The sequence below is a fragment of the Brassica napus genome, chromosome C8 (assembly GCF_020379485.1).
Source record: "Brassica napus cultivar Da-Ae chromosome C8, Da-Ae, whole genome shotgun sequence".
Classification (NCBI taxonomy): Eukaryota; Viridiplantae; Streptophyta; class Magnoliopsida; order Brassicales; family Brassicaceae; genus Brassica; species Brassica napus.
The window spans coordinates 19,479,588-19,504,813 of NC_063451.1; the positions used below are offsets into that span (position 1 = coordinate 19,479,588).

The 25,226-nt window shown below is 38.2% G+C and overlaps 1 protein-coding gene and 1 pseudogene across 2 annotated transcripts; both read right to left on the bottom strand.

Annotated features, from left to right (window-relative positions):
* Positions 1-12,165: 12,165 nt before the first annotated feature.
* Positions 12,166-15,173, bottom strand: LOC125591507 (annotated as a pseudogene).
* Positions 15,174-19,105: 3,932 nt separating this feature from the next.
* Positions 19,106-24,793, bottom strand: LOC106414217 (monooxygenase 1-like). 2 transcript variants are annotated; one of them, XM_022707802.2, is made up of 5 exons: positions 24,643-24,793; positions 24,376-24,522; positions 24,065-24,293; positions 23,213-23,441; positions 19,106-19,648 (listed from the first exon to the last, which is right to left on the bottom strand). In XM_022707802.2, the coding sequence occupies exons 1-5, from the start codon at positions 24,711-24,713 to the stop codon at positions 19,197-19,199; spliced, it is 1,128 nt and encodes a 375-aa protein (XP_022563523.1). In that variant the 5' UTR covers positions 24,714-24,793; the 3' UTR covers positions 19,106-19,196. The 2 variants fall into 2 exon arrangements, with proteins under 2 accessions (XP_022563523.1, XP_013710360.1); XM_013854906.3 differs by having other exon boundaries at positions 19,106-19,717.
* Positions 24,794-25,226: the final 433 nt, after the last annotated feature.

Here is a 25,226-nt window from a genome sequence, read left to right on the forward strand (position 1 = left end):
CGCTTCCACTACCTTTCCAATATCAGATGCCAACTTTCTACGACTTAGTGCATCTGCGAGCACATTAGCTTTGCCTGGATGATATTGAATCATCAGGTCGTAATCCGCCACAAACTCCATCCATCGCCTTTGTCGGAGGTTCAAATCAGGCTGTGTGAACAAGTACTTGAGACTCTTATGATCTGTTAATACTTCCACGACTTCTCCATATAAGTAAGATCTCCAAATCCTTAACGCAAACACCACTGCCGCCATTTCTAAATCTTGTGTTGGGTAGTTCTCTTCATGTTTCCTGAGTTGCCTTGATGCATAAGCAATTACTTTGCCTTCTTGCATCAACACACAACCCAAACCAACCCTAGAAGCATCTGCGTACACAGTGTAAGGTTTACCTTGTTCAGGTAACGCCAATACCGGTGTTGTGGTCAAAGCTTTCTTCAGTCTCTGAAATGTTTCATCCGTTTCTTTTCCCCAGATGAACGGAACTCCTTTTCCGGTCAACTTCGTCAAGGGCTTAGCGATCGAAGAAAATTTCTTGACGAACTTTCAATAATACCCAGCTAACCTGAGGAAACTTCTTACCTCGGTTACCGTTGATGGCCTTTGCCATTCCTCGATGGCTTTCACCTTTTCCGAATCTACGGAAACTCCTTCTCCAGACACACGGTGCCCCAAGAACCCGATCTCTCTATTCCAGAAAGAACACTTGCTGAACTTGGCATACAGCTTCTGGCTTCTTAACCGTTCCAACACTAGCTTCAAGTGTGCTTTGTGCTCGAACTCTGTCTTGAAAATATATTAAAATGTCATCAATGAAGATTATCACGAACTTGTCGAGATAATCGTGGAAGACTTAATTCATTAATCTCATGAAGGCCGCCGGTGCGTTAGTAAGTCCAAAATGCATTACTACGAACTCGTATTGTCCATAACGAGTTCTAAACGCAGTCTTCATGACATCACCTTCTGAAATTGGAATCTGATGATAGCCCGACGCCAAGTCGATCTTCGAAAACCAACTTGCTCCCCTTAGCTGATCCAACAACTCGTCTATCCTCGGAAGAGGATACTTATCCTTGATGGTGATATTGTTGATTCCTCGATAATCAATGCAAAGTCGCATGCTACCATCCTTCTTCTTGACAAATAAGACCGGAGCTCCCCATGGTGAAGAGCTAGGTCTTATGAAACCTTTCTCCATTAAATATTCAAGTTGTTTCTTCAACTCTGCTAACTCTGCGGGTGCCATGCGGTAAGGAGTCTTTGCTATCGGCTTAGCTCCAGGTTCCAAGTTAATTGTGAAAGGGTTACTCCGAGGTGGAGGTAACTCTTTTAACGCCGTAAACACATCCTCAAACTCTTGTACGACTGCAATATCCATAATTTCAACTCCATTGATAGCGGGTCCTTCACTAGCAGTTACTGTTACCAGATACGCTTCTCCATCCTTGAGCAAATCTCCCACTCTCAAGGCAGCTACTAAAGACACATACTTGCTTGGACTGATCCCATAGAACACTATTTGCCGTTGCCCGTTCTCCTTGAACAAAATACGACCTTTTCCACAATTTAATTGATCCCGATAGCCTGATAACCAATCCATGCCCAGAATAACCTCATATCCCTTTAAGGGCACCACCAACAAATCTGCCAAGAACATCTTCTCGCAAATGACTAACGGAACTCTTCTAATGCATTCTCTTGTTTAGAGGGTTTGGTCTCCGGGAGTCATCACAGCCACATCCATCGTGTTAATCACAAATGAACCCACAAACTCGGCAGCTACCTCAGGGGCCACAAAGCTATGTGTTGCCCCCGAGTCGAACAATACATGTGTGGGACGCCCCGCAACATGTAAAATTCCTGCCACAACATCAATATATATCAACAACATAGAAATAATCAAATAGAAATTAACCAATCCATCACAAGCAATCACACAACACAAAATCAATATAGTAAGGTTAAAGAGCCCAAATACTTGTGATGGGCCCCTTCGATGGGCCTGGAGGTTTAGTATCCTCTAGTTCTAAAGCGTAAACTCTACCTCCTATAGCTTGCCTCTTTGGCTCTGGTGCGATTGCAGGTGGAGCTGGAGGAGGATGGACAGTGATTGGCGCAGCTGGAATAGGACGATTGACAGTGCACTAAGTAGAGATGTGTCCTTTCTTTCCACACGTGTAGCATGTAGGATTGTATGAGTTTGACTGAAAGGATCCAGGTTTCATCCCGTAGCATTCACTTGACTTATGGCCTATCTTGCCACAGTTGAAGCATTTTCCTGTGAACAGAGATCGTCGACTTGGCTCTCCCGATTCTTTTTCCTTATCTTTACCCTTAAAAGATCTTTGGTTTCCACTATACTTTCCTTCTTGATGCTGCTTGGATTTCTTAGTTGACGTCTTCTCAGCTTCCAATCCAATCTCCACATTTACAGCTTTTTCCACTAGCTCGATGAGACTCTCGTAGATTCCGACTGCCAGTCTATTTTCTAACTCTGGTTTTAGACCAAACATAAAGTTAGATATCATGGTTTCTTCATCATCTTGTCCTTGCAGCACATGTCGTCGCAGTCGCATGAACTCAGATTCATATTCTCTAACTGTCTTGTCTCCTGGTACTAGGTTAGTAAACTGACTTTCAAGCATTCGCTTGGATTCAGGAGTGAAGTACTTGCGTTCAAATTCTTGTTTGAATGCCGCCCAAGTGGTGACTAGATGTCCCACTTGGTGATCCCTACTCTCCCACCATTCTGCTGCGTCTTTGTCTAAGTAATATATTGCCATTTTCTTCTTAGACTCTTCAGAACACGTCAGGATCTCAAAGTTTTTCTCCATAGTTCGAAGCCACTGGTCGGCTTGAAATGGATCTGTCCCGCCTTCAAAATGTGGTGTCTTCATATTCTTCATGGCAGTTATCAACGGTAACATCGGTGTAGCCACTGTAGGTTGTGGTGACGTAAATGGCTGAGGTTGCACCTGAGGTTGTTGCAGTGACCTCGCTACCACGTCATGAAGCATCTTCAGAGTGTGCTCCATTCCTACTCCTTGTTGTGGTTGATCATGAACTTCTGGTTCAATCAGGTTGTTCCGCCTCACTGGGCTAGGTCCTTGGACACTTGACTTGCTATCACCTGTTTCTGGTCTTCCCCTTACAGTACGGTTTGGTGGAAAGTTTTCTTCTGGTGGTATCTCTTGATCATGTCCAAACAGATTGTTGTTTCTTCTTACGTTTTCTTCACTGGATCCTTGGTTGGTGTGTGCCAGTGTTTGCACCCTTCCCTCGGATTCATATCCCAATCCTCTTCTTCTTGAGACTCTGTCTATACCTAGCATCCAATCTTGTCCCTCATCACTCCTTCCCCTCCTTGCCATCTGCAATCCACAAACAGGGAATTCCTATTTAGAATACTAATTAGAGCGGAACTCTGCTGGTTTTCTAATACGTCTTTTGCGACACATTTGACTCGATAAAACACGGAAAGTACGTGATTGACCGCATTATCTAAACCATGCTCTGATACCACCTCTGTAACACCCCCCCCCCCCCGAACCGTTTTAGACATCGGTCAGTCAGCCGGGCTACAATCAAACAAGAACATGCCCGAACGACCTTCCTCTGCCAAGTCCGGAAGTGTTACGACGGGTTGAGAACTGACTTTCCAAGTCACAAAACATAATTCTGTAACCTAGAATATCCATTCAAAACTCGTTTCCTCTAATCTTCGGTCTGAGGCTTTGCAACCCGTACCGAATCATTGAGTTGTGTTAGGTTGGACTAACCTAATATCAGATTCAACACGTCACGAATATAAACATACTTTATTTCATATATATAAAACACAAAGTTCACAAGCCCAAAATATTATACATAGGGTCCATGGACGCAGTCGAAAGTAAAACATACATTCATATATCTTGAAAACGAGTCTTTAACAAAAGATGTCCAATCTACACCAGCTCCTACAGTTCCGTGAGGGCCATGGTCCTTTCTACTGGTCACCTGCAAAATGATGTGAGGAGTTAGTGAACTAGTTTCACTCAGTGAGCCAGGGTTCCCTATCTAGCATATACAACTACTCGTCATTCTAAACCCCACCCCAAACATAAGCAAGACGGGTAGTTCAACAATCAATATTCAAGATCATAAAGCATGACCGATTTAAGCAATAAACCATTAAACCAAAATAAATCAAACACTCTTTATGAGTGTCATATCAATTGTTGGGGTCAAAATCGGTCACGACGGAATCAATGTCTGAAAGTCCGTGTTGAGGTCGAAAACGGTTGTAACGAAGTTAACGTCAAAATCCCCGAAGAAGAAAACGTAGAAAACTTCTTCGACAAATACTTTTTCGAAATAGATTCTTCTTTACGAAAAGCTTTGCGAAAGAAACGCGAGTCATCGGACAAGAGCTTGAAGAGGGTCGCTACGCAGCAAACGAACACATGTTCCGCTCGGTCGCTATGTAGCGACCGAGCTCGAGCCAAAGCTCTTCCGAAACGTCGATACGACATTAGTCCATGCGTTCTCGCCTACCCTTCGATGCTATCTCCCGAAGACCGTAGCGAACCCATTTCACGATTCCCCATCATTCTAAGTTATCGATCAAACTTTACCGTAAAAACCGTGGAAAGTTCATTCTTTATCGAAAGAAGCTGTAATAAACGCTTCGAAACGGAAGACGTCCCAAAGGGACCTAAGACATGACTCGAGGCCCAACTTACGATTTCTTAACCAACAGCCCGTAAGCCGCATGACGGTTTACGCTTGGTTCGCAAGGAAAGATAAATGTCAAGTTTCCGCGGATAAATACTAAATTTTAAAGATAATTACGAAGATCGGAAAAAATGGAATAACTCCATTTTATGCTATGGCGACTTTGGGGCAGAAGGGGAAAAGCGTAAACCGACCTTGGAGCCAGTGTATAAGGAGTCTTAGGCGAGAGGCATGAGAGAGGAATATTTTCAGAGAAAACTTAGCACTTAGAGCAATTAGGCAATTTTCCGTTTTTGTTATTTCGAGCTGCGACTCAACTAGGTTTTGCAGTCTTAGGTTGTTAGAACTAGGAATCTCGCGGACAGCTCTCGTGGCCAAGGCTTCTACCTTGTTGTAACGCTCATACGCGGATTCGGAATAAAACTCCTTTTGCTCTCTTTTACGATTTCTTATTTCTTTTAGTCTTTAATTGCGTGTTCTGATTGCTTGGCGTGTGGTTTAACAGATATCCGGGACCTCTGGGACATTAGGGTTTTCCTAACTTTCCTTATTTAAACGGAAGTCGACAGTGCGAATTACGGTTCCCACAGTTTGGCGCTAGAAGGAGGGGGGGTACGGATCAATCTAACTCTTAGCCACAAAACGCTTGATCAAAACAATGTCTGGAAACACGAAAGACAAAATCGTAGTTTGCAATAACGCTGGTAAGACAACTCCAGCCGCCACTGCGCCTACGGCGAACACTTAGGCAAACTCCACAGTTCTTGAAATAATCGAAAACCTAGCCGCGACTCTTCGCCACCGGAAGTGCAACGAAACAAGCTCGCGATATCTCTGTCTAAACTAAAGGGAAACGATAAATTTTATCAAACCCCGTAAGTTTGGCTCATTTCCGAGCTAAAGAAGTTTCAATGCGTATGAGTTTTACCAAAACACTTTTTCCGAAAACTTTTCGGAAGGTAAAACTTGTTCTCCCAAAAACCGCAGAAAACCCCTAGGTTAATCGCGGAAAAAGGAAGCGCAGCAAATCGATTACACAACTCGGTCGCTACGTAGCGATCGAGCTCTAGCTAAGCTCGGTCGCTACGTAGCGAACGAGCACGCACAAGGCTCGGTCGCCACATAGCGACCGAGCACGCACACAGCTCTGTCGCTACGTAGCAACCAAGAACGCACACAGCTCGGTCGCTACGTAGCGACCGAGCACGCACACAGCTCGGTCACTACGTAGCGACCGAACACGCACACAGCTCGGTCGCTACGTAGCGACCGAGCACGCACATAGCTCGGTCGCTACGTAGCGACCGAACACGCACACAGCTCGGTCGCTACGTAGCGACCGAGCACGCACACAGCTCGGTCGCTACGTAGCGACCGAGCACGCACACAGCTCGGTCGCTACGTAGGGACCAATCATGCACACAGCTCGGTCGCTACGTAGCGACCGAGCACGCACACGGCTCGGTCGCTACGTAGCGAACAAGCTCAAGCCAACTCTCCACTCGCTACGTAGCGACCTGCAAGACCTCAGAAAGGTCCTCCTTTGCGTTCTCGTTTGAATTCTCATCGAAACGAAGTTTCCGTTGAGATTTTACGACGAAAACAAGTAGGACTCTTCTTGGCTTGCTTCCACTCGCTACGTAGCGACCTGTCTGACCTTCACTCGCTACATAGCAACCTGTCAGGCCTCAGAAAGGTCTTCCTTTAGGTTCTCTTTTGAATCCTCATCGAAACGCTTTTCGTTTCGTCTCAATCGGAGTTTCCGTTGAGATTTTACGACAAAAACAAGTAGGACTCGTCTAAACTCCTTCGCTTGCTCCTACTCGCCCTTACCTCCATCTTTGTGTTCTCCTTCAAATCTCGATCGAAACGTTTCTTGTTTCGTCTTGATTGGAGTTACCATTGAAACTTTACGATAAAAAACCCCGCAAAGACTTGTTTTCTCGCTTGGATTCAGATTAATCGTATAAAACGGCAACGGTTAACTTAATACCTTAGCCGCCTCAACTATACGAGTACGTTGAACCTTTTTATAAAAATTAACGTCATATCTAAGAAGAAGATAAAAGTCAAGTTTAAAGGATAAAGACCAATATCGAAAATGGCGAACATACACGAGAAGAGGAAGGGGAAATAAGCAAGCAAAACTGAGAAGAGACAAAACAGCGTCTTCGAGAGAACTAAGGTATTTCCGACTTGAGATTTTTGAAATCAGACTTGGAATTTTCAAATTACTAAGAAATAAAAACGCCTTTGAGACTGCCATAGAACTTCAGGGAACGTAAAACCTAGGTGGATAGTCTAGCGAACTAAGTCTTAGGCGTTTTTTCTTGTCTCGATATATCATTCCATAACTGTTCAGCCAGATCTTGCAAACCGATCTAAACTCTCCGAAAATCGAGAAAATATCGCCACGCATATCAAGCTCGCTTCCTAAAGAGAGAAAAAAACTAGAGACATGAACGTCGTCTTAAAACCGATTCGTTTCTAGCAATTTTCTCGGAACCGACATATTCCAAGTCGTCAAAGTGGAAACAAACCAAATCACAGTCCAAGCGTCGTCTTTAAATCGTCCAGGATTATTGATCATTACAAACCTTAGAAGAAGAAACGTACACAACCCTTCAAAGTATCGGTTCAACTGTTTTCTTTCGCAAAAAAAAAAGGGGGAGTAGGTACGTATACTATACTCGTATACTCCCAAACATCAAAAACTTTTGCAAATCGTCAAGAAAACGATTTTGTCAAAGCAAATCGTCTCAAATACGCAAACGACAATCTAAAATTCGTCTAAACGCTAGCAACATATCCAGACGATCATGAACATAATATCAAAGACTATACATCATTTCTTGTCGCAATCATGCGTACAGAAAACATATACCAATATCAAACTGAAACTCGACGATTAGCCAAAGTATTGAAGCCCTTTCCAGTTTTAGAAAGCCAGTTTCGTTTAAAAATTTCTACGAGAAATCTTCATTCACCAAAGCATTTCTTTCAGTTTCCGTGGTACCAAGTGAGCCACGGAAAAGCATCGAAAACATTTGTGACGAAGAAAACTCGAGAATAGATGTAGCATCGTGCACAAAGAGACGCTTTCCTCCCGATGGTGGCTAGATCCACCTCTGGTCGACCAATTCGTTCCAGAAACGAATGTGTCATGAGAATCCTTTCATAAAACCTATGAAAAATGTTCTGCAACTAGATCGTAATGAAATAAACTTCGGTAACACTCCATAAGTAACACCAAGCAACTTTCACCTAGGATCAAAATCACGGCAGAAACGTTTCTCGTGAAACCCACAGAAACAACGCTACTTTAACATATGTTTACATATCACCGATCTACAAACTTCGTAAAACCGGTCCCCGTTACTTATGCGAAAAATCCTTCGTACAATCAGACCAAGTCTTACGAAGAAACTTTCTAAAGTTAACATAACAGGCTTTATGAAGAACCATGCGGCTCGCTGGCTTCTTCTTTTCTTTTCCCTCGGTCACATCCGAGAAGGCAGTCGTCCCGCCACTGACTCCACACTGGTTATGTAGCAAACCTCTTGGGCTTCGTCTTCCTCAAGCAAAAAAGATTCGATTTTCATAAGACTATAGGTCACATTGTACGAAATATTCGTCGTATAACTGAAACCTAGAGCGGAGAATCGTTTTCTACGACTATCGGCCATATTAGCATGGATAACCCCAGCAAACTTGGCCTATCAATCTCAACAAGCTCTCTTTGGCCCTCGGTCAATTACGCCTTCCACTAAAGGTCCAAACCAATATTTGCCATCCCCTTTAAGGACGATCGTAAACTAACATGACCTTAAATGTTAAAGTAACATGGTATAATCCTTGACCTACAACATCCTTGGCTATCTGAGTGAACACATCTCTCACGCCAAGCCAAACTATTTGAGAAACCATAGCTCCATCACTTAACGGCTAAACGACAATCTACGATTTGTCTAAAAACGTCGTGTGACTATTAAGAGAATAATTATCGTATAGCCTACAATCGGAAGTCATATGATAAATTCTTCGTAACGAAACTCAGTCTTAACAACCAAATGGTTAAAGGAGGATTTAAACTTTTCGAAAATTGACCGAGTTCAATACGCTCCACAATTCACTTTAAGCCCGCAACGTTTTACCCATAATACGTGGCATGTAAGGAAAAATCCGTAACAAAGCTTCTAAAGCTATACAAAACATCCTAAAAAAAAAATGCACGAAATAGATCTCGGAAAGCCAACACTTCACAAAGCACTATGAAGGAAAACGCTTCTTCCCATGAAAAAATTTACGCGACACCTCAGTCCTAATTCCTCGATCGTAAATCAAATTATTAACATCCAAACAGGAACAACAATTTTGGCTGCGAACATCCGTAGTCAAACAAGAACGTTTCTCAAATGCAGGGCTAAGACTAAACCCTTGCAACGTCGCAAAACATCTTCAAGCCCGCAAATATTTCAAGCAAGAAACGCGGCATACGAAAGAATAACAAATCTTCAGCCTCGCGAGACGTCGCAGACGCCTGAAGATTCGTTCTTCGATGAAATTTCCTTCCTCGATAAAGACACTTTCTTGGATGACCAGACAGTCGTACGCACTAACTTCTTCTCAAAACATATCCTTCGCGAAGACTCGAAACGGTATTTTTTACCATTAAGTTTGTTGCTGATCACCACGAACTCTTAACGTCCTAAACAGACTTAGCCATCTCGTGGAGATGACTCTCGTACATCCGACACAAGGATAATAGCGCTATAAAAGAAACCCAAAATTTTTGGTCAGCACTTCCAGGAGGCTTAAAAATTGTCCTCGGAGAGATGCTCGGTTCCAACCATACAAGTCGTATAAGCCGAGAACCTATCGCGGACTTTAAATCGGTATGGAATCAGGATGAAACTGAAACGGGATACGTAAGTCGAATTAATCATCGCACCCTCTAAAACTAGGAGTAAACCTAGGTCTTGCCCTAAACCCAGCGCACTGGTCTCTAACATCTATAGGCATAGTATCAAAAACCTTGATACGAGATCCCAAAATTTGTCTCTTTGCCAATATTCGGGCGTCTTCAGAAATCCCGCAAGATTTACACACTGCGGAAAACTCTCGAAACCGATCACTGATATAGCAGTTCACACAGAGTTAGATTATGAGATGACAACTCGTAGTCTTCCTTCTACACCCATATAAAATGCCATCGGCAGCAACACGCCTGAAAACCGCTACATAAAAACTAGACCATAAAGGTCTCGCTGGAAAACAAGTCATAAGAACCTTAACTCCAAGACGAACTACGAAAGGCTTGATCCCTTCAACAAGGGTACGTAGGCAGCCGTCATAAGGCGCAGCCCCAATCTAATCGCGTTCTACTCTAAGAAGAGCGAGAAGACAACTTACCACGAACCTTTTCGACCATTAATTCCGCCTAACTCACCTAACTTGCCAAGCCACTCGCTAAAACCTCACGCTAGAAGCTCATGGTTCTAACGAGCTGGGGGGCTAACTGTTGGGGTCAAAATCGGTCCCGGAATCAATGTCTGAAATTCCGTGTTGAGGTCGAAAACGGTTGCAACGAAGTTAACGTCAAAATCCCCGAAGAAGAAAACGTAGAAAACTTCTTCGACAAATACTTTTTCGAAATAGATTCTTCTTTACGAAAATCTTTGCGGAAGAAACGCGAGTCATCGGACAAGAGCTCGAAGAGAGTCGCTACGCAGCAACCGAACGCATGTTCCGCTCGGTCGCTACGTAGCGACCGAGCTCGAGCCAAAGCTCGATCGCTACGTAGCGACCGAGCTCTTCCGAAACGTCGATACGACATTAGTCCATGCGTTCTCGCCTACCCTTCGATGCTATCTCCCGAAGACCGTAGCGAACCCATTTCACGATTCCTCGCCATTCTAAGTTATCGATCAAACTTTACCGTAAAAACCGCGGAAAGTTCGTTCTTTATCGAAAGAAGCCGTAATAAACGCTTCGAGTCGGAAGATGGCCCAAAGGGACCTAAGACATGACTCGAGGCCCAACTTACGATTTCTTAACCAACAGCCCGTAAGCCGCATGACGGTTTACGCTTGGTTCGCAAGGAAAGATAAATGTCAAGTTTCCGCGGATAAATACGAAATTTTAAAGATAATTACGAAGATCGGAAAAAATGGAATAACTCCATTTTTATGCTATGGCGACTTAAGGGCAGAAGGAGAAAAGCGTAAACCGACCTTGGAGCCAGTATATAAGGAGTCCTAGGCGAGAGGCATGAGAGAGGAATATTTTCAGAGAAAACTTAGCACTTAGAGCAATTAGGCAACTTTCCGTTTTTGTTATTTCGAGCTGCGACTCAACTAGGTTTTGCAGTCTTAGGTTGTTAGAACTAGGAATCTCGCCGACAGCTCTCGTGGCCAAGGCTTCTACCTTGTTGTAACGCTCATACGCGGATTCGGAATAAAACTCCTTTTGCTCTCTTTTATGATTTCTTATTTCTTTTCGTCTTTAATTGCGTGTTCTGATTGCTTGGCGTGTGGTTTAACAGATATCCGGGACCTCTGGGAAATTAGGGTTTTCCTAACTTTCTTTATTTAAACGTAAATCGACAGTGCGAATTTCGGTTCCCACATCAATCAACCATATATATATATATACTCCTAGGGCCCAACAGAATCATTCTTCCTCCACATAAGGGACACCGGCAATCCCTTCACTATTACACCACACAGGCGTAGGCGCTCGGGAATTGCCCAGTCACGGTCCTCAATCGGAATCGCCGTGCCCCGGTCCTCTATCGGACTCGCCGGGGGCTGTCACATCCACGTGTGACACTCGGCCTTGGTGATCAAGCTGAGTTAAACCGAGCCCACCACTTTCCAGACCACGACCGGCTTAGTGGTACCATTTGAGGAAGCAATGACCTGCAAATTACTACTAAAACCACCACGAGGTTCTCACACAACAGTACCAACACGAGGTACACACTATAACAACATATAATAATCACACAATCACAATAATCCGGGTGCTTAGACTAGTCTTGCTATCCACTTAGCCCAGACATCGTCTCAAGCCTCGGATCCACAAACTGACACCTAGACCGGTCCGGCTATCCTAGCTCGGAAGCCGTCTCCGATGTCAGGAACCTGCATTAAAAATTCATTAACAAACACTTAACCGTGACTCACAGTGATTAAGCGATGTGGTTCGACTCTTTGATTCCGGATGTTGACCAAACCTCTTTTATCCCCTCCAAATCTTCGTCTTGGTACCGTGATGTTAAATCCCAAAACCCAACCTCAATGTCTTGAATGAACTGGTTTGGACTGATCAGAACTCGGAAAGAACTTTCTTTCTCTTCTGGACAGTCTTTCGGAACTTCCCGGCAGTTTATCGGTCTTCAAAAAACGTCTATACTTCTAAAGCACCTCACTTCTTTCTCTCTCTCTCTCTCTCTCTCTGTAAGCCACGTTTTGGAGTGTCCTTGGTGTGTCTGAATGATTAAAAATAAACCAGGGTAGCTGGGTATATATAGAAGTTACCGGCCAATAAGAATGAGCCACCCGATCGCTTGTGTGTCTTCCTGCATGCTTCCGGTCGCATGTGTGGCGACACATGGGCGCCACACATGGGCATCAACATGCCCTGCTGCATGCTCTCTAGCCATGCCAGAAGATAGTTTCACGTCCACTTGCCTTTCAGCATGTCTGGTGTTCATGCATCGCGACACACGGGCCTCTGCATGTCGGTTCGCATGCGCAGAACGCAGGTATTGCGACACCTCGTGCTTCTGTGTATCAAGCTGCATGGAACTGCTTCATGCACGTCTACACCTCCGTCTTGTGTTGACACTCAGCAGGTTAAATGGTTGACACCACTTCCTGATCCCTTAGATCAAGCCACCTCGAGCTTCTCAATCGATTTGCGCGATTTCGGCTCCTCTGGTGAATTTTCGTCCGGCGATCAATCCCAGATATTTTTCCGTTCCCAATCTGATGAGCTACATATTTTTAATAGACTCCAAGACTAACTTTAACCTTGAGGATAAATATTTCCCGAGCCTTCGGCTTCCCCGAGAAATTCCATAAAACCGAAATTATGTATTATTTTTTTTAAGACGGGGTATTACAATGCCTCTCCACCATTAACTGCAGCTCTTGATCAGAAATAACTTGTCTCACCGAAGTTTAAGAACAGAGGAAGCTTTAGTCAATTAGGAGAAATACCATTTGCTGGACCGTCATAAACGCCAGCTCTTCTTGATCAGACCGTAAAATCCTTCGAACATGCTCAACCTCAGTCAGAGATGCTTTTTTCAAGCCAAATGGCTATACTATAAAAAAAGTCTGATTCTCCTATGGAGTGTTAAGGTGATCGATGATCTAAGGTATCCGATCAATCATTGCCGGGATCAAAATCAATATGGGTGGAAAGCGAGGATCTAAGAGTCTGATTAGAACAATCAGAACTTTTTTATTCACGTTCAATCATATCAGAGACGATGAGAATGACAAGCGCTCTGATATTGGATGAAACAACGCATCAAAATCGCTTATGCGAAAACAGATAATCGCCATAGCGAAACAAAACAACTCGATCCGTAGATCTAAGAGAAATATGTAACATCAAAAAAACAAAAGATAAAACTCTTCCCCCTCTAAAAAATCTGAATCTGGTAAGAGGGGAAGAAGAGAGAGTACTCTCTAAAGAGAGAGTCTTTTTGAAGAAAGATTATTCTAATGTAAAATCCTTAATATTAATTTTGTTATAATAATGTTTCATGTAACTAACTATTTTTATGCATTGCACAAATAGCCATACCTCGATTACAAAAAAACGCATAAACAAAAAAAATCACAGATCAAAACAATTTGCCACGTCAGACACAATATCTCCCATTATCAGTCCACCTAAAAGCCCAAGCCCTATTCCCTTCGGTGGTGACGGCGTCTCAGAACCGTACCCTCGGTGCCTCGTTTCTGGCGGCGCAAAGTACGCGTAAGAAGACTGCGGTGGTGACCTATGGTGGTAAGCGTAACCGAATTTATCATACGGTGATGAACCAGCGCCGTAGGATACTGGAAGAGGATCGAAACTCGAGCCAGCAACGAGGAGATGTTTCCGATGGTCAGAATCGACCTGACGACACTCAGTTGATCGTTCTTGTGGAACTGAAGGCGAGTGCTCGATTTCTGACGGTGCAGACGGCGGAGGATAAGACGTTGGCGAAAAACCCTCCGTACGAACAGAACTCCGGTTAAGGACCGCTGGGATTTCCGGTTTAATCGGTGTCCTATTAAACCGGTACGCGAAAGTCAAATAGCCTTTCCGTTTCCCTGACGGTGACTTTACCTGATACGTCACAAACGTCATCTCCTGGCCGTTAACGTCACCTTTGAGGGAGTGCATGATTTTAAAAGCTCAAGTAACGAGACGTTAACTCCTCCTATATTTTTGTTGCCTAGGACACGGCGACAGGTCAATCTCATGGCGAGAGTCAAACGACCGTCACGAGCTAATCTCTCGTCGATGGAAAGCTCGACGGCGTGATTCCACGTCGGGTTAGAACCACCGGAGCGTTCAACGGCAGTTTTCACCTTTTTTTTATTTTGGGTGGCGTCGCCTTGTATGGTAATGACGCCGTACACGTCCATCCTTGTGATGAGATTAACATTTACAAGGTTACGTGCAGAGATTATGTTCAGGTCTAGACTTAGATTCGCCATGAGTGCACTGGAACGTGATGTTTACAATAAACATTAGCTTATTAAATAATAAATGATAGGAAATCTTAACTTTTTGGAATTAAGAAAATGAACTAAATGTGGAGAATTATATTATATTTAATAAGTTAATGATAAAAGATTAGTGGAAACAAAGGAAAAATATCAATTAGAAGGGGAATTAAGATATCAAATGCATTTAAAACTAAAAAGAGGACATTTTATTTCTGAATATCAACAGTTTTGATTATTACATCTATTGGGAATATCTAAAAGCATAGTCATTAGGAAAGATCTAGATTTATTAGTTTCTTGGAAAATATTACTTAGGAAAAATAACAAATAGAGAGGATTGGATACTGCTAGTGAATTCAATAATGAAATTGGTTAAGTTTAGGGGTCTTAAAGCCACCACTGACAAAAATAAATAAATTAGAAGAGTAAGCTAAGTTTTAGTGACTAAGAAAAAAAAAGATTTTGTCTCAGATTTAGACGAATATTTTTCCATCTAAGTGAAAAACATACCCTTTCAACTTTTTCAGCTGGAAATTTCTCAGAAAATTTACATGACATTGGTTTCTTATTTTCACATGAAAATATAAACATATAATTTGACTAAACATAAATAATAATTAAGTAACAAAGACAAAAAAAAAATATTTAAAGCGTACAACCTCACACCAACAGCCAGTTAATAAAGTGTTCATCAAATTTCTAGAGACGGCCGCAAACATATTTAAAATTTGATTAGAAACGGGTGTAGCTTTTTAAAATTTGCTGTAAAAAAAAAGACTGTAGATTTTTGTTATTGTGATTTTAGATTTTTTTGTTGTAGAATTTTGGCTTTAAAATTTTGATTGTTATTTAAAAATTAAACAAAACATAATTAATTTAATTGTAGATTAGTATAGTATATTTATATTAGAAAATATATTAAGAGATACAAAATAAAATTTATCATAATTCATATTATTTTAATAAAGAAATAAAAAATAAAATTGTAAAAAAATACAATTAATAGGTTATAATAATCTTTTTAAAAGGTATATATATTAGTAGTATGCATGAGTTTTATTATATATAAAGTAATTATATAATTTTATATCTATGGTTTTATCTTATATATTATAGTACTTGTTGAATGAAACTTGAATGAATATTTATTTATTTATCTATTGTGGAAAGCTCACAAAATCAGCTACAGATATTTGGTTGTAGGAATCATTTAATTTGTAGAGACGTAAGTTAGTTTGAAAGTTATGGACTTTAAATTTACAAAGTTAGTAAAGCTTGATTGTTGTAAATTTGGTGTTGTAGAAATAATTAGGGACTAGGTTTAAACTCAATGCAAATTTTGAAATTAAAATGTTAAGTTCTCAATATTCGTTCAATAAAATCTCGAAATTAAAATATTATGTATTCTTATAATATTTATACGATATCAAAATAGATATATATTTTATTTAAAAATCTATTAAATGAATTTGTATCTTATTATAACAAACAAATTAAATCATTGATCACAAAATTTTCAATGTGTAATTATTAATAGTTTTAGTAATTTATAGTCATTTTTAAAAATTTAAAATATAACATATAGTGAAACTATCGTATATGTTTAGATTGACCAACCTATTTTTCTAAAGAATCTAAAAGTCATTCTAGTGATGACACATGACATAACTCAAATCTCGTAATATTTTCCAAATAATATACGAAGGATGCAGAGAATATCTACGGCTACCACCAATCACATCTTTAGTATGACGGTTCACAACTAAAAAGTAATGCGAACAACACAATAAACATTATCCGCACAACCCCTCACTATGTTTGTAGGGAACGACTAGCCAAATAAGTCTGTTCAAAATAATGGCTGTGGAGAAAATGGTCGTGTATGGCCGAAATGGTCAAAGGTTGGTCGAATAAAGAAATTTAAGCCAAAAAGGGTTTGATAAGCGGCCTAAGTCTTAATGGATAAAATAAAGATGGACGAAGCATTATAATTGATTTGGCACTACTCGTGCCGCATGAGGAAATAGTACAGAAAATTGAATGGCCAAATTAGTGTATATTAAACACTGTTTATAGTCTTGGAAATTTGTAAAGTACTCGAAAGCCAAAACTTGAAATGAAAATGTTTTAGGATGAGAAGTCGAAGTCCAAAAGACAATGGACTTAAAAATGGTTACAATTAAAAGTTAAATAAGTTAGAGTATTAGTTGCATTGGTCAAGAAACTGCTTCTTAGATAGTTCGATAGTTCGAACATTTTTGAGATGACATCACCCTAAAATTCAGATTATATATATATATGTAATCCTTTTCGAATGGACCTTCTCTCTCTGACAAGTGAGAGTGACAAAGAAACAAATATATATATATATATATATATATATATATATCCCATATATATTAAAAATAAACATTATCATTTTATGCTTTCACACTATATTAGACACATGTCAAGTCTCACATTAATTTGAAAATACGGACGGTGACGTGTCACTTTAATAGATCTCTTCATAATAATGTTTCTTATTTTGCTTACAATTAAACACAAGGAAGTCGTATCCTTTAGCTCATACCGAAGGATACGATACAAAGCTCATTTAGCTCATATAAAGTAGCAGATCATTTAGCTCAAAATTGAACTAATTTTTTTCATAATACTTTATAACTTCATTATGGTAAGGGAAACATTTCATTCTCGACAAAAGGTACGAGAGAGCAGAGAAAGTGAGTCTTACAAAGGGCCTAAAAAAAAAAAAAACAGCAACAAATATAAAGAGCTCAAAACAAAGTGCTTTATCCAAAATAAAAAGAGGCCATTACATTTCAAGAGAGCCCGCTACGTTGAAAGGCTTCGAGGAGTCCCAGTCAGGTGCAACGTCTACAACTGCTTCTTCTTGGATTAATTGGTTCAACCACGACGGACCAGAACACATTATGTAAGACTGATAACATGATATGGTGGAAGTCGCTGTGGTGATGGTGCAGCCTGGGCATTCTAGAGATGGGCGTTCGGGGGCCATTTCAAGAAGGTCTACCTCTAAAGCGTATGATACCCAATGATACCCTTGAGAAAACTCGACTGCCATGAACAACAGGTTGTTCCATGTGATTTTGTACTAGCCATGGTACTCCATATTTCACATTAGTGTTTACCCAAGACGAGCTATTATAAATTTAACGAAAGAATGACATGGTTTTTGCCATCCTACGAGCGATGACAGACAAGAGCTTACCTGTTGTTCCCCATTTTGTTCTATTGAATTTGCTTCCATCCAGGCTTCAGCATCTCTCCTTCGCAGCAACCACAAATAAAGCTTGTTGCGTGGAGGTTGAAACTAAAGGCAGCTAATAAATCAAGTTCTAGACAACTATGTCAGTAAAAGATTTCGTTGATGTTATAGCTCATGATCATACGTGCAATTTTTTGTTGATGTTATACAAAACTTAGCTTATGTCAGCTAAGAAATCAAGTTCTCGACAGAGGGCATAGCTTTTGTTTGTGTCAAAGCTTATGATCTTACGTGCAAGATTTTATTGATTTTATACATTTTGGAGTTTGTTATGTGAGGCTGCTTATTCATACACACAAGATTTTTTCGTACATGAAATTTTTATTATTATGGTTAAGTCTATTAAACCGAATTACAAAATCAATTTTTGCAATACCGAAGGGAACAGATGCGTGTGTGTTTTGACAATATTTTGCTACTTCGAGTGATTGGCAAGGTCGATTAATGATAGTGGATTTGCATATATTTCACATCTTAGGTTTATGGCAATGGCATATATATATCGAAGTGTGATAAGTAAGGTACAAATATATGACATTTAATTCATATTTATCAGAGATACATCGTAACTTTAATAAGGTTTATTATATATATATAAGACTCACTTCTCACATTCTCAATATCCATTAACAAATCAAATTTTTTTATTTATAAATTATATTAGATTTAGAGAATAAAAAATTAAATAAAATAAAAATAACTTTTTTTTTGAAACACTTTTTTTAGCCTCCACTAGGATTACAAGCTTACGTTACTAAGCTCGGCTAAAATAAAAATAACTATTAAATATAAATTCTACGAAAACTACTATCAATAAAATTTATATTTTTAAACTGAATAAAAATAAATTTCTACGAGTATAAATATACAACCTTTTATATGATGTCAAACATATATGAAAATTCAAACAGCACAAATAATATTCGATTATCTTATATAAAATACACAATCTTAAAATGTCACCAATATTGTTTGTACAAACAATACAAATAGTATTAAATGTCCTTTTTCTTCAACTCTTATTTAGATTTTATTTTATTTTGCATTAGTTTAGCAATTTTGTAAAATGAAACCATTGATTTGATATCAAAACAGTCTAAAATACATATAATATGAAACCAAATAAATAATAATATTTTTGAGTTTATCACAAAAGAAAAAATGGAAAACTTCATTCATTTTACCAAACAAACAGAAAGTAAATGTGGATTTAGAATGATACTTATATCTTAGGAGACTAAAACCCGAAAAACAACGTAAAACCGAACTGATATCCATATATATTAAACAAAATTAATCTCTTCTTATCTTAAAAAAACGAAATTAATAATCTACCTAGTATATACTTATAAGGAAAAAATACATTCGCGATTTGAATAATTAACCCCATGATGAAACATCTCAAACAATCTCTCACTTAAACCGTACGTCCGTAAGATATATGTTTCCCATTAAAGACGGCCACAATCATATCGAGTGTGACCAATATGGTCACGAAACAGAATCATCAATAAAACTATAAGCAAGAGCTTCGTTGCCGGCGACGAAGCTTCAATTAACCTACCGGTAAGATATGTCTGTGTCGAGAGCCCCACGAGTCTCCCTCTTCTTTCTCTAACGTACTCATCAATCGCTTCTTCTATTTGCTTCCTTGAAGAGACATTGTTCATTCCATCTTGACCTAACTTGCTCCACAAGCACCTAGCCAAAACAACACCGTCTTCGAGCGCAGCCGAACACCCTTGTCCTATGAATGGACCCATCAGATGCATACTGTCTCCAGCCACTGTGACAGTGCCGCGTCGGAACTTACTGGACATAACGTCCCATGGTGAACGGTACCTTAAACGGCTGATATATAAGGAGTCGATATCACACTTCTTCACCATCTCTTTCCATTCCTCTGAGAATTGGCAGACCGATGCTAGTGTCAATCTTGCCACATCCTCTTGATTTTTTAAATTGTTCGAGTCTGTATTTATATATAGCACATTCATAATCAATATACGTCAGTAAGCAATCTCTAAAATAAATCAAATTTATCGACTCTTTTTGTAACCCTATCATTTTCCTTCAATATAATTACCCCAAAAGAAAGCTGATCAATATTAATTCAGAGGTTCCAGAAATAAATTTGGATTTCTCTTCATAATTTCCCGTGTATAAATAATTCAATGTAATCAACCAACCAAGAATTTTTGTTTATAGTTTAGTTGGTTATATTTCATCCTTCAATATGAAACAAAAGGTTTCAGTTAATTTACAAGTTTGTAGTTGAAAGATAGATTTTACATTTATTATGTACATATTTATTCATTATACTATCATTTAAAGTATATTGAAAATCTCCTATATATATTAAAACAGAAGCATTTGGATTTAATGTGTTCACATTATATTGGTCACGTGGCAGCCTCACGTTACTTTGAAAATAAGGACGCTGACGTGTCGCCTTAATAGAGTTCCTCACAAACTTTCGGTGTTTTAAAGACAAAAAAAAATTCCTATTTTGCTTAAACTAAACACAAGCACGTTGTATCATTTAGCTGATACCGATGGACGTGATGCGAAGCTAATTGTGTCAACAGAAGCCAAGTTTTGAGAAGCATAGATGTTCATAATGATACAGTTGATATAAAGTCATTGCTAATAGGAGATTGATGCAAAGCCAAATTGAAAAATCTATCATTGGCGCATAGAAGTTTTTGTCAACTGTCAAGAAAAAAAGAGAAGTTGATGGTGAAAAGCAGAGCAGAGAAACTTGCTTCATCTACTGTCTATAGTGAAGAATCAAACAATGGCATTGCTAACAGGAGAAGTTGATGCAAACCGAAATTGCTATTATTGGCGCATAGAAGTTCTTTGTCTATTTCAAGAAAAAAAAATCAAACTATGTCATTGTTAATACTCATAAACCAGATAAGAACAAGCTGAGAAGTTCATACACAAAAAGTTGATGAGTAGCAAAGTTGATAATCTATTAATGTGGCATAGAATATCTTGATCTACTGTCAACGTGGTCTTTATCCACTTGATATCGGTTTTTACTATGGCAAAGAAAGAGCTATTATCGTAAAAGCAGATATTACACAAACAATAACGGTTTTACTACACTCTTACATTGTCAAGCAGTCTCTACAAGAAACTCTCACATCAATCAATGACATTGCTTATAATACTAATCGATAAAATAACAATATGTCATTTAAAGACAGTCTCACACGCACGTAAGAGCTGAGAATTTCTTTATCTGCAGCCTTGGAAGAAGACAATGTTTGTGTCATATCTTATGATCCTTAACAGAATATACTGTTGATGTTATACATATTGGAGTTCTTTATTACATTGTTTTTTCATGCACGTAAGTTTTTTGTTTTTTTAGAGAATGAAAATGATCAATTGTCGTAGACGAAAAATATAATATTATTGCGAAGAATATTAAACTGACATCAATCAACCGAATAAAACCGTCGTCATGTGGGTTTGGACAATATTTTATTGTCGTGAGTGATTGGTAAGGTAAATTAATGATACTAAATGACATATATTTCAAAATATTAAAATGATATCAATCAAGTATGCACATACCGAATAAAACCGTCTTAATGTGGGTTTGGACAATATTTATTGTCGTAAGTGATTGGCAAGGTAAATTAATGATACTACATGACATAAATTTCACAATTTTAGGTTATGGCAATATATATATCGAAGAGTGATTGGCAAGGTAAAAATATATGCCATTTAATTCGGTATTTCTCGTAGATACAATGTGAATTGACTTAGGCATAGTAAATTTATATAAGACTCGCTTCGCCCATTAATTTTAGTAATTCCCTAAACCAGAAACCTTAGAAATTTATCTCATTCTCCTACAATGGCTGCGATAACTTATGTGTCTGATTTGAAACCATTTGTAAAGACAGCGTGGTCGAGATTTCTGGAACTTCTCTTGACTAATCACTCCAAGAATGGTTTTTGGGAGAAATTTCGGTGATGTATTTGAAAGGATCGAGTGAAGAAGATTCTGTGTTGGATTTGATTGAATCTACCGATGAGATCTAACTTTGTAACCGTCTTCACCAAACAAAGGGTGGAGTGAAGTAACATATAGAAACAGAAATAAATTGCGGTGATTGATTCGAAAGGATCGACTGTACAAATCGAATATTGCAAAGTTTCATGGTCTATCGCGGTGCGGACGAAACCCTATACGCTCGTCGTTTTTTGAGATCTAAGCACTACATCACTATTTTCTTATGGGCCCTAATGTCCAAACATGTTTTAGAATCTTAGTTTTTATTTGTTTTCATGCAGGCTCAATTATAAAATATATGTTGAACCATAAAGTATGAATGTTAAAAACTGATTGGGCCAAGGTATATAAGAATAAAATTCAGCAGGCCTAATTTGTATATGTATTAATTTATTGTTTATGTATACAATTTGATTTTCTTTATATGATAAAAATATTTAGTAAGTTCGAAGTCTATTTTATTTTTAATTAATTTCTTTTTACGAATTTTGTCTTTCATTTGTTATATTGATCAAAAAAATTCTTTCAATATTAATTCACAGTATCTTTATATATTTATCAACCACTTTTTTATTTTTACATACACATAGATATGCACATTGAAGTGAGTACTTATATAACTAAATATTTACCGAAAGTGAAGATTATAATTCTATAGGAAGTTGGAATATTATATATTTTTAATGCTTCATTTCACCATTAACCAAATTGTAATGAAATGATTTGTTTTTATAAAAAAAAATTTCTTCAACAATTATCTAGATTAGATTTTATTTTTGGATGCGTTTAAAAATTATAATATTAAACGATTAGTTGACATCAGAAGTGTCTAAAATTCATATAACATGAAACCAAATAAATAATAACAGTTTTTAGTTTATCACCAAAAAAAACCAAAAACCTTAGAAAAGTTGTTATATAATAGGATATTAAAACCCGAAAAAAACAATGCAAAATTAACAGACCTAATGTCTTATTATCTTAAAAATAACAAAATTAATAATCTCATCATGCGTAAGACGCGGATTACTACCTAGTAGTATAATACATTTTATTGTTTCTGTTCACTTGATAACAAATCCAGCATTTAATTGATATAACTATCCACTATTCAATTATACTCCCTCCGTTTCATATTAACTGTCATTTTAGAGAATTTTTTCGTTACAAAATAAGTGTCGTTTTCGATTTTCAATGCAAAATTTATTAATTTTATACAAAATTTATTAATTTTATGCAAAATTTATTTTTCTATTGGTTGAAATATGGTTAGGTGTATAAATAATAGTGGTTTTTTATAAGAAATGTCCAAAATTAATTGTTTTCTTAATCCGTGTGCCGAAATCTAAAACGACACTTATAATGAAACAGAGGGAGTATATAATATATTAGTTGTACTGTGAAAGGGGGAAATATCAAGGGATCAATTACCTTGGGGACACTTCAGCATAACAACAAACCAAAAGACGAGATTGTGAGTTATAGGAAGTCGTCCGCTTACGACATTGTCCATCTTGATTCTTATAAATTCCTGCTGGAACACATGGCCGTTTGGATAGTTTGTGAACCCTCTCACCGCCCGAGAATCAAGGGCTTTAGTCGGGTTTAGTCCAAGAAATTTAGAGACGATAGAATTTGATCCATCGCAGCCAATCAAAACCTAATGAAAGTTCAGAATTAATAAGATGGATGGTGTAAACCGTAACTGCGCAATTTAGCGGAAAGTTGGTGATAAAAGAAAAATAGAGCTGGAAAATGAACGGTCTGTGATTTTAATAAAATATATAGTATATATATATATGTATATATTCCCTCTGTTTCACTATAAGTGTCGTTTTAGGTTTCGGCACACGGATTAAGAAAACAATTAATTTTGTACATTTCTTATAAAAAAAAAACACTATTAACACCTAATCATATTTCAACCAATAGAAAAATAAATTTTGTATAAAATTAATAAATTTTGCATTGAAAATCGAAAACGACACTTATTTTGTAACGAAAAAAATTATCTAAAATGACATTTAATATGAAACGGAAGGAGTATTCAGTTAGTTTTGTAAACTCAATTTTGTCACTATTTAAAATTCAGCCAACTAATAAATTCAGCCATTTCGTGCCAAACATGTAGCTTTCAGTAAATGTATTTAGAAAACAAAATATATCCGGTCACGACTTTCAATAACGTTGCTGTCGAGTAAACAGAAACCTATATACTAAAATATTTCACTACCCAATCATCGAACAATAACAAATTATATACCTAGCAGTCGATAGACGTACCTTTGCTTTGATATCTTGTCCGTTTCTGAGGTGAACATTTGGAAACGACGTAGCTTCGTCCAGCTTAACCGACACAATTTGGCTTCCAAGGCGGAGAGTCCCAACAGGAAGAGCATGAGCCAGAGCTCGGACCATATCATTCCTTATTACACCTCTTACTTCCCCGTGCGAGGCTGGTCCGACTGATTCTCTTTGTTTGATCTTTTTCTCGATCATAACATCTCTTATCCTATTCAATCGTACAGGAGAAAACTATCAATATATGAATCACAACTAGAATTAGTTAAAATGATAAATACTTATACACCTACTGATGAATTGGGAGAGAATTGAGACGGAGCTTATCGGCCACGCCTAGCTGCTGAAGAGCAAGCCATCCATTAGTCTGAATACCAAATGCTGCTCCTTCCGATCTTACAGACTCTGATTTCTCCAGGACAATGCTCTTTATACCCTTTCTTTATATTTATATTTGTATGGTTATTTGATACGCTAATTAGTCAGTACTCCATGTATATAGTTTGCAAGTTACCATACATAAGAGATGTATTTTAGAAAAGGAGGAGAAAATAATGAACCTGTGCAGAGCAAGTGAAGTCGCAAGACCAGCAATGCCTCCTCCCACTATCACTATGTCCAATTCTTCCATTATTAGTTTTGCCGAGTTTTGCGATCTTTACCTCCCTATATATCGTATCTGCCTATACAGCATATACAAGTGGTTGAAGCCACGTGGCCAATATAGTGCTGTGGCATTGGCCGGTTGAATTTGTCGTTATATGCAATTATCAATCATAGCAAAATTTATCATTAAATAATATTTGGTATTTGTCGATTAACATTAAATAATTAACAAAATAATCGGCCAGGTGGCCAATAAATGCCGTGGCATTTGATATTTGTTGATTAACATAAAATAGTTAAAATATACTCCCTCCGTATCATTTTAAGTGATGTTTAAATAAAAAAAATTGTTTCAAAATAATTGATGTTCTCACTATTCTAGATAAAATTTAATAGCATTTGAATTTTGTGACCAATTATAAAATACTATTTTTTTTATTGGTTAAACTAGTTTTATTTAATGATATTTTTATGTAACTAACGTAAATTTTATAGAAGTTTGTATTTTCTTAATCTATGTACAAAAACCTTAAAACCC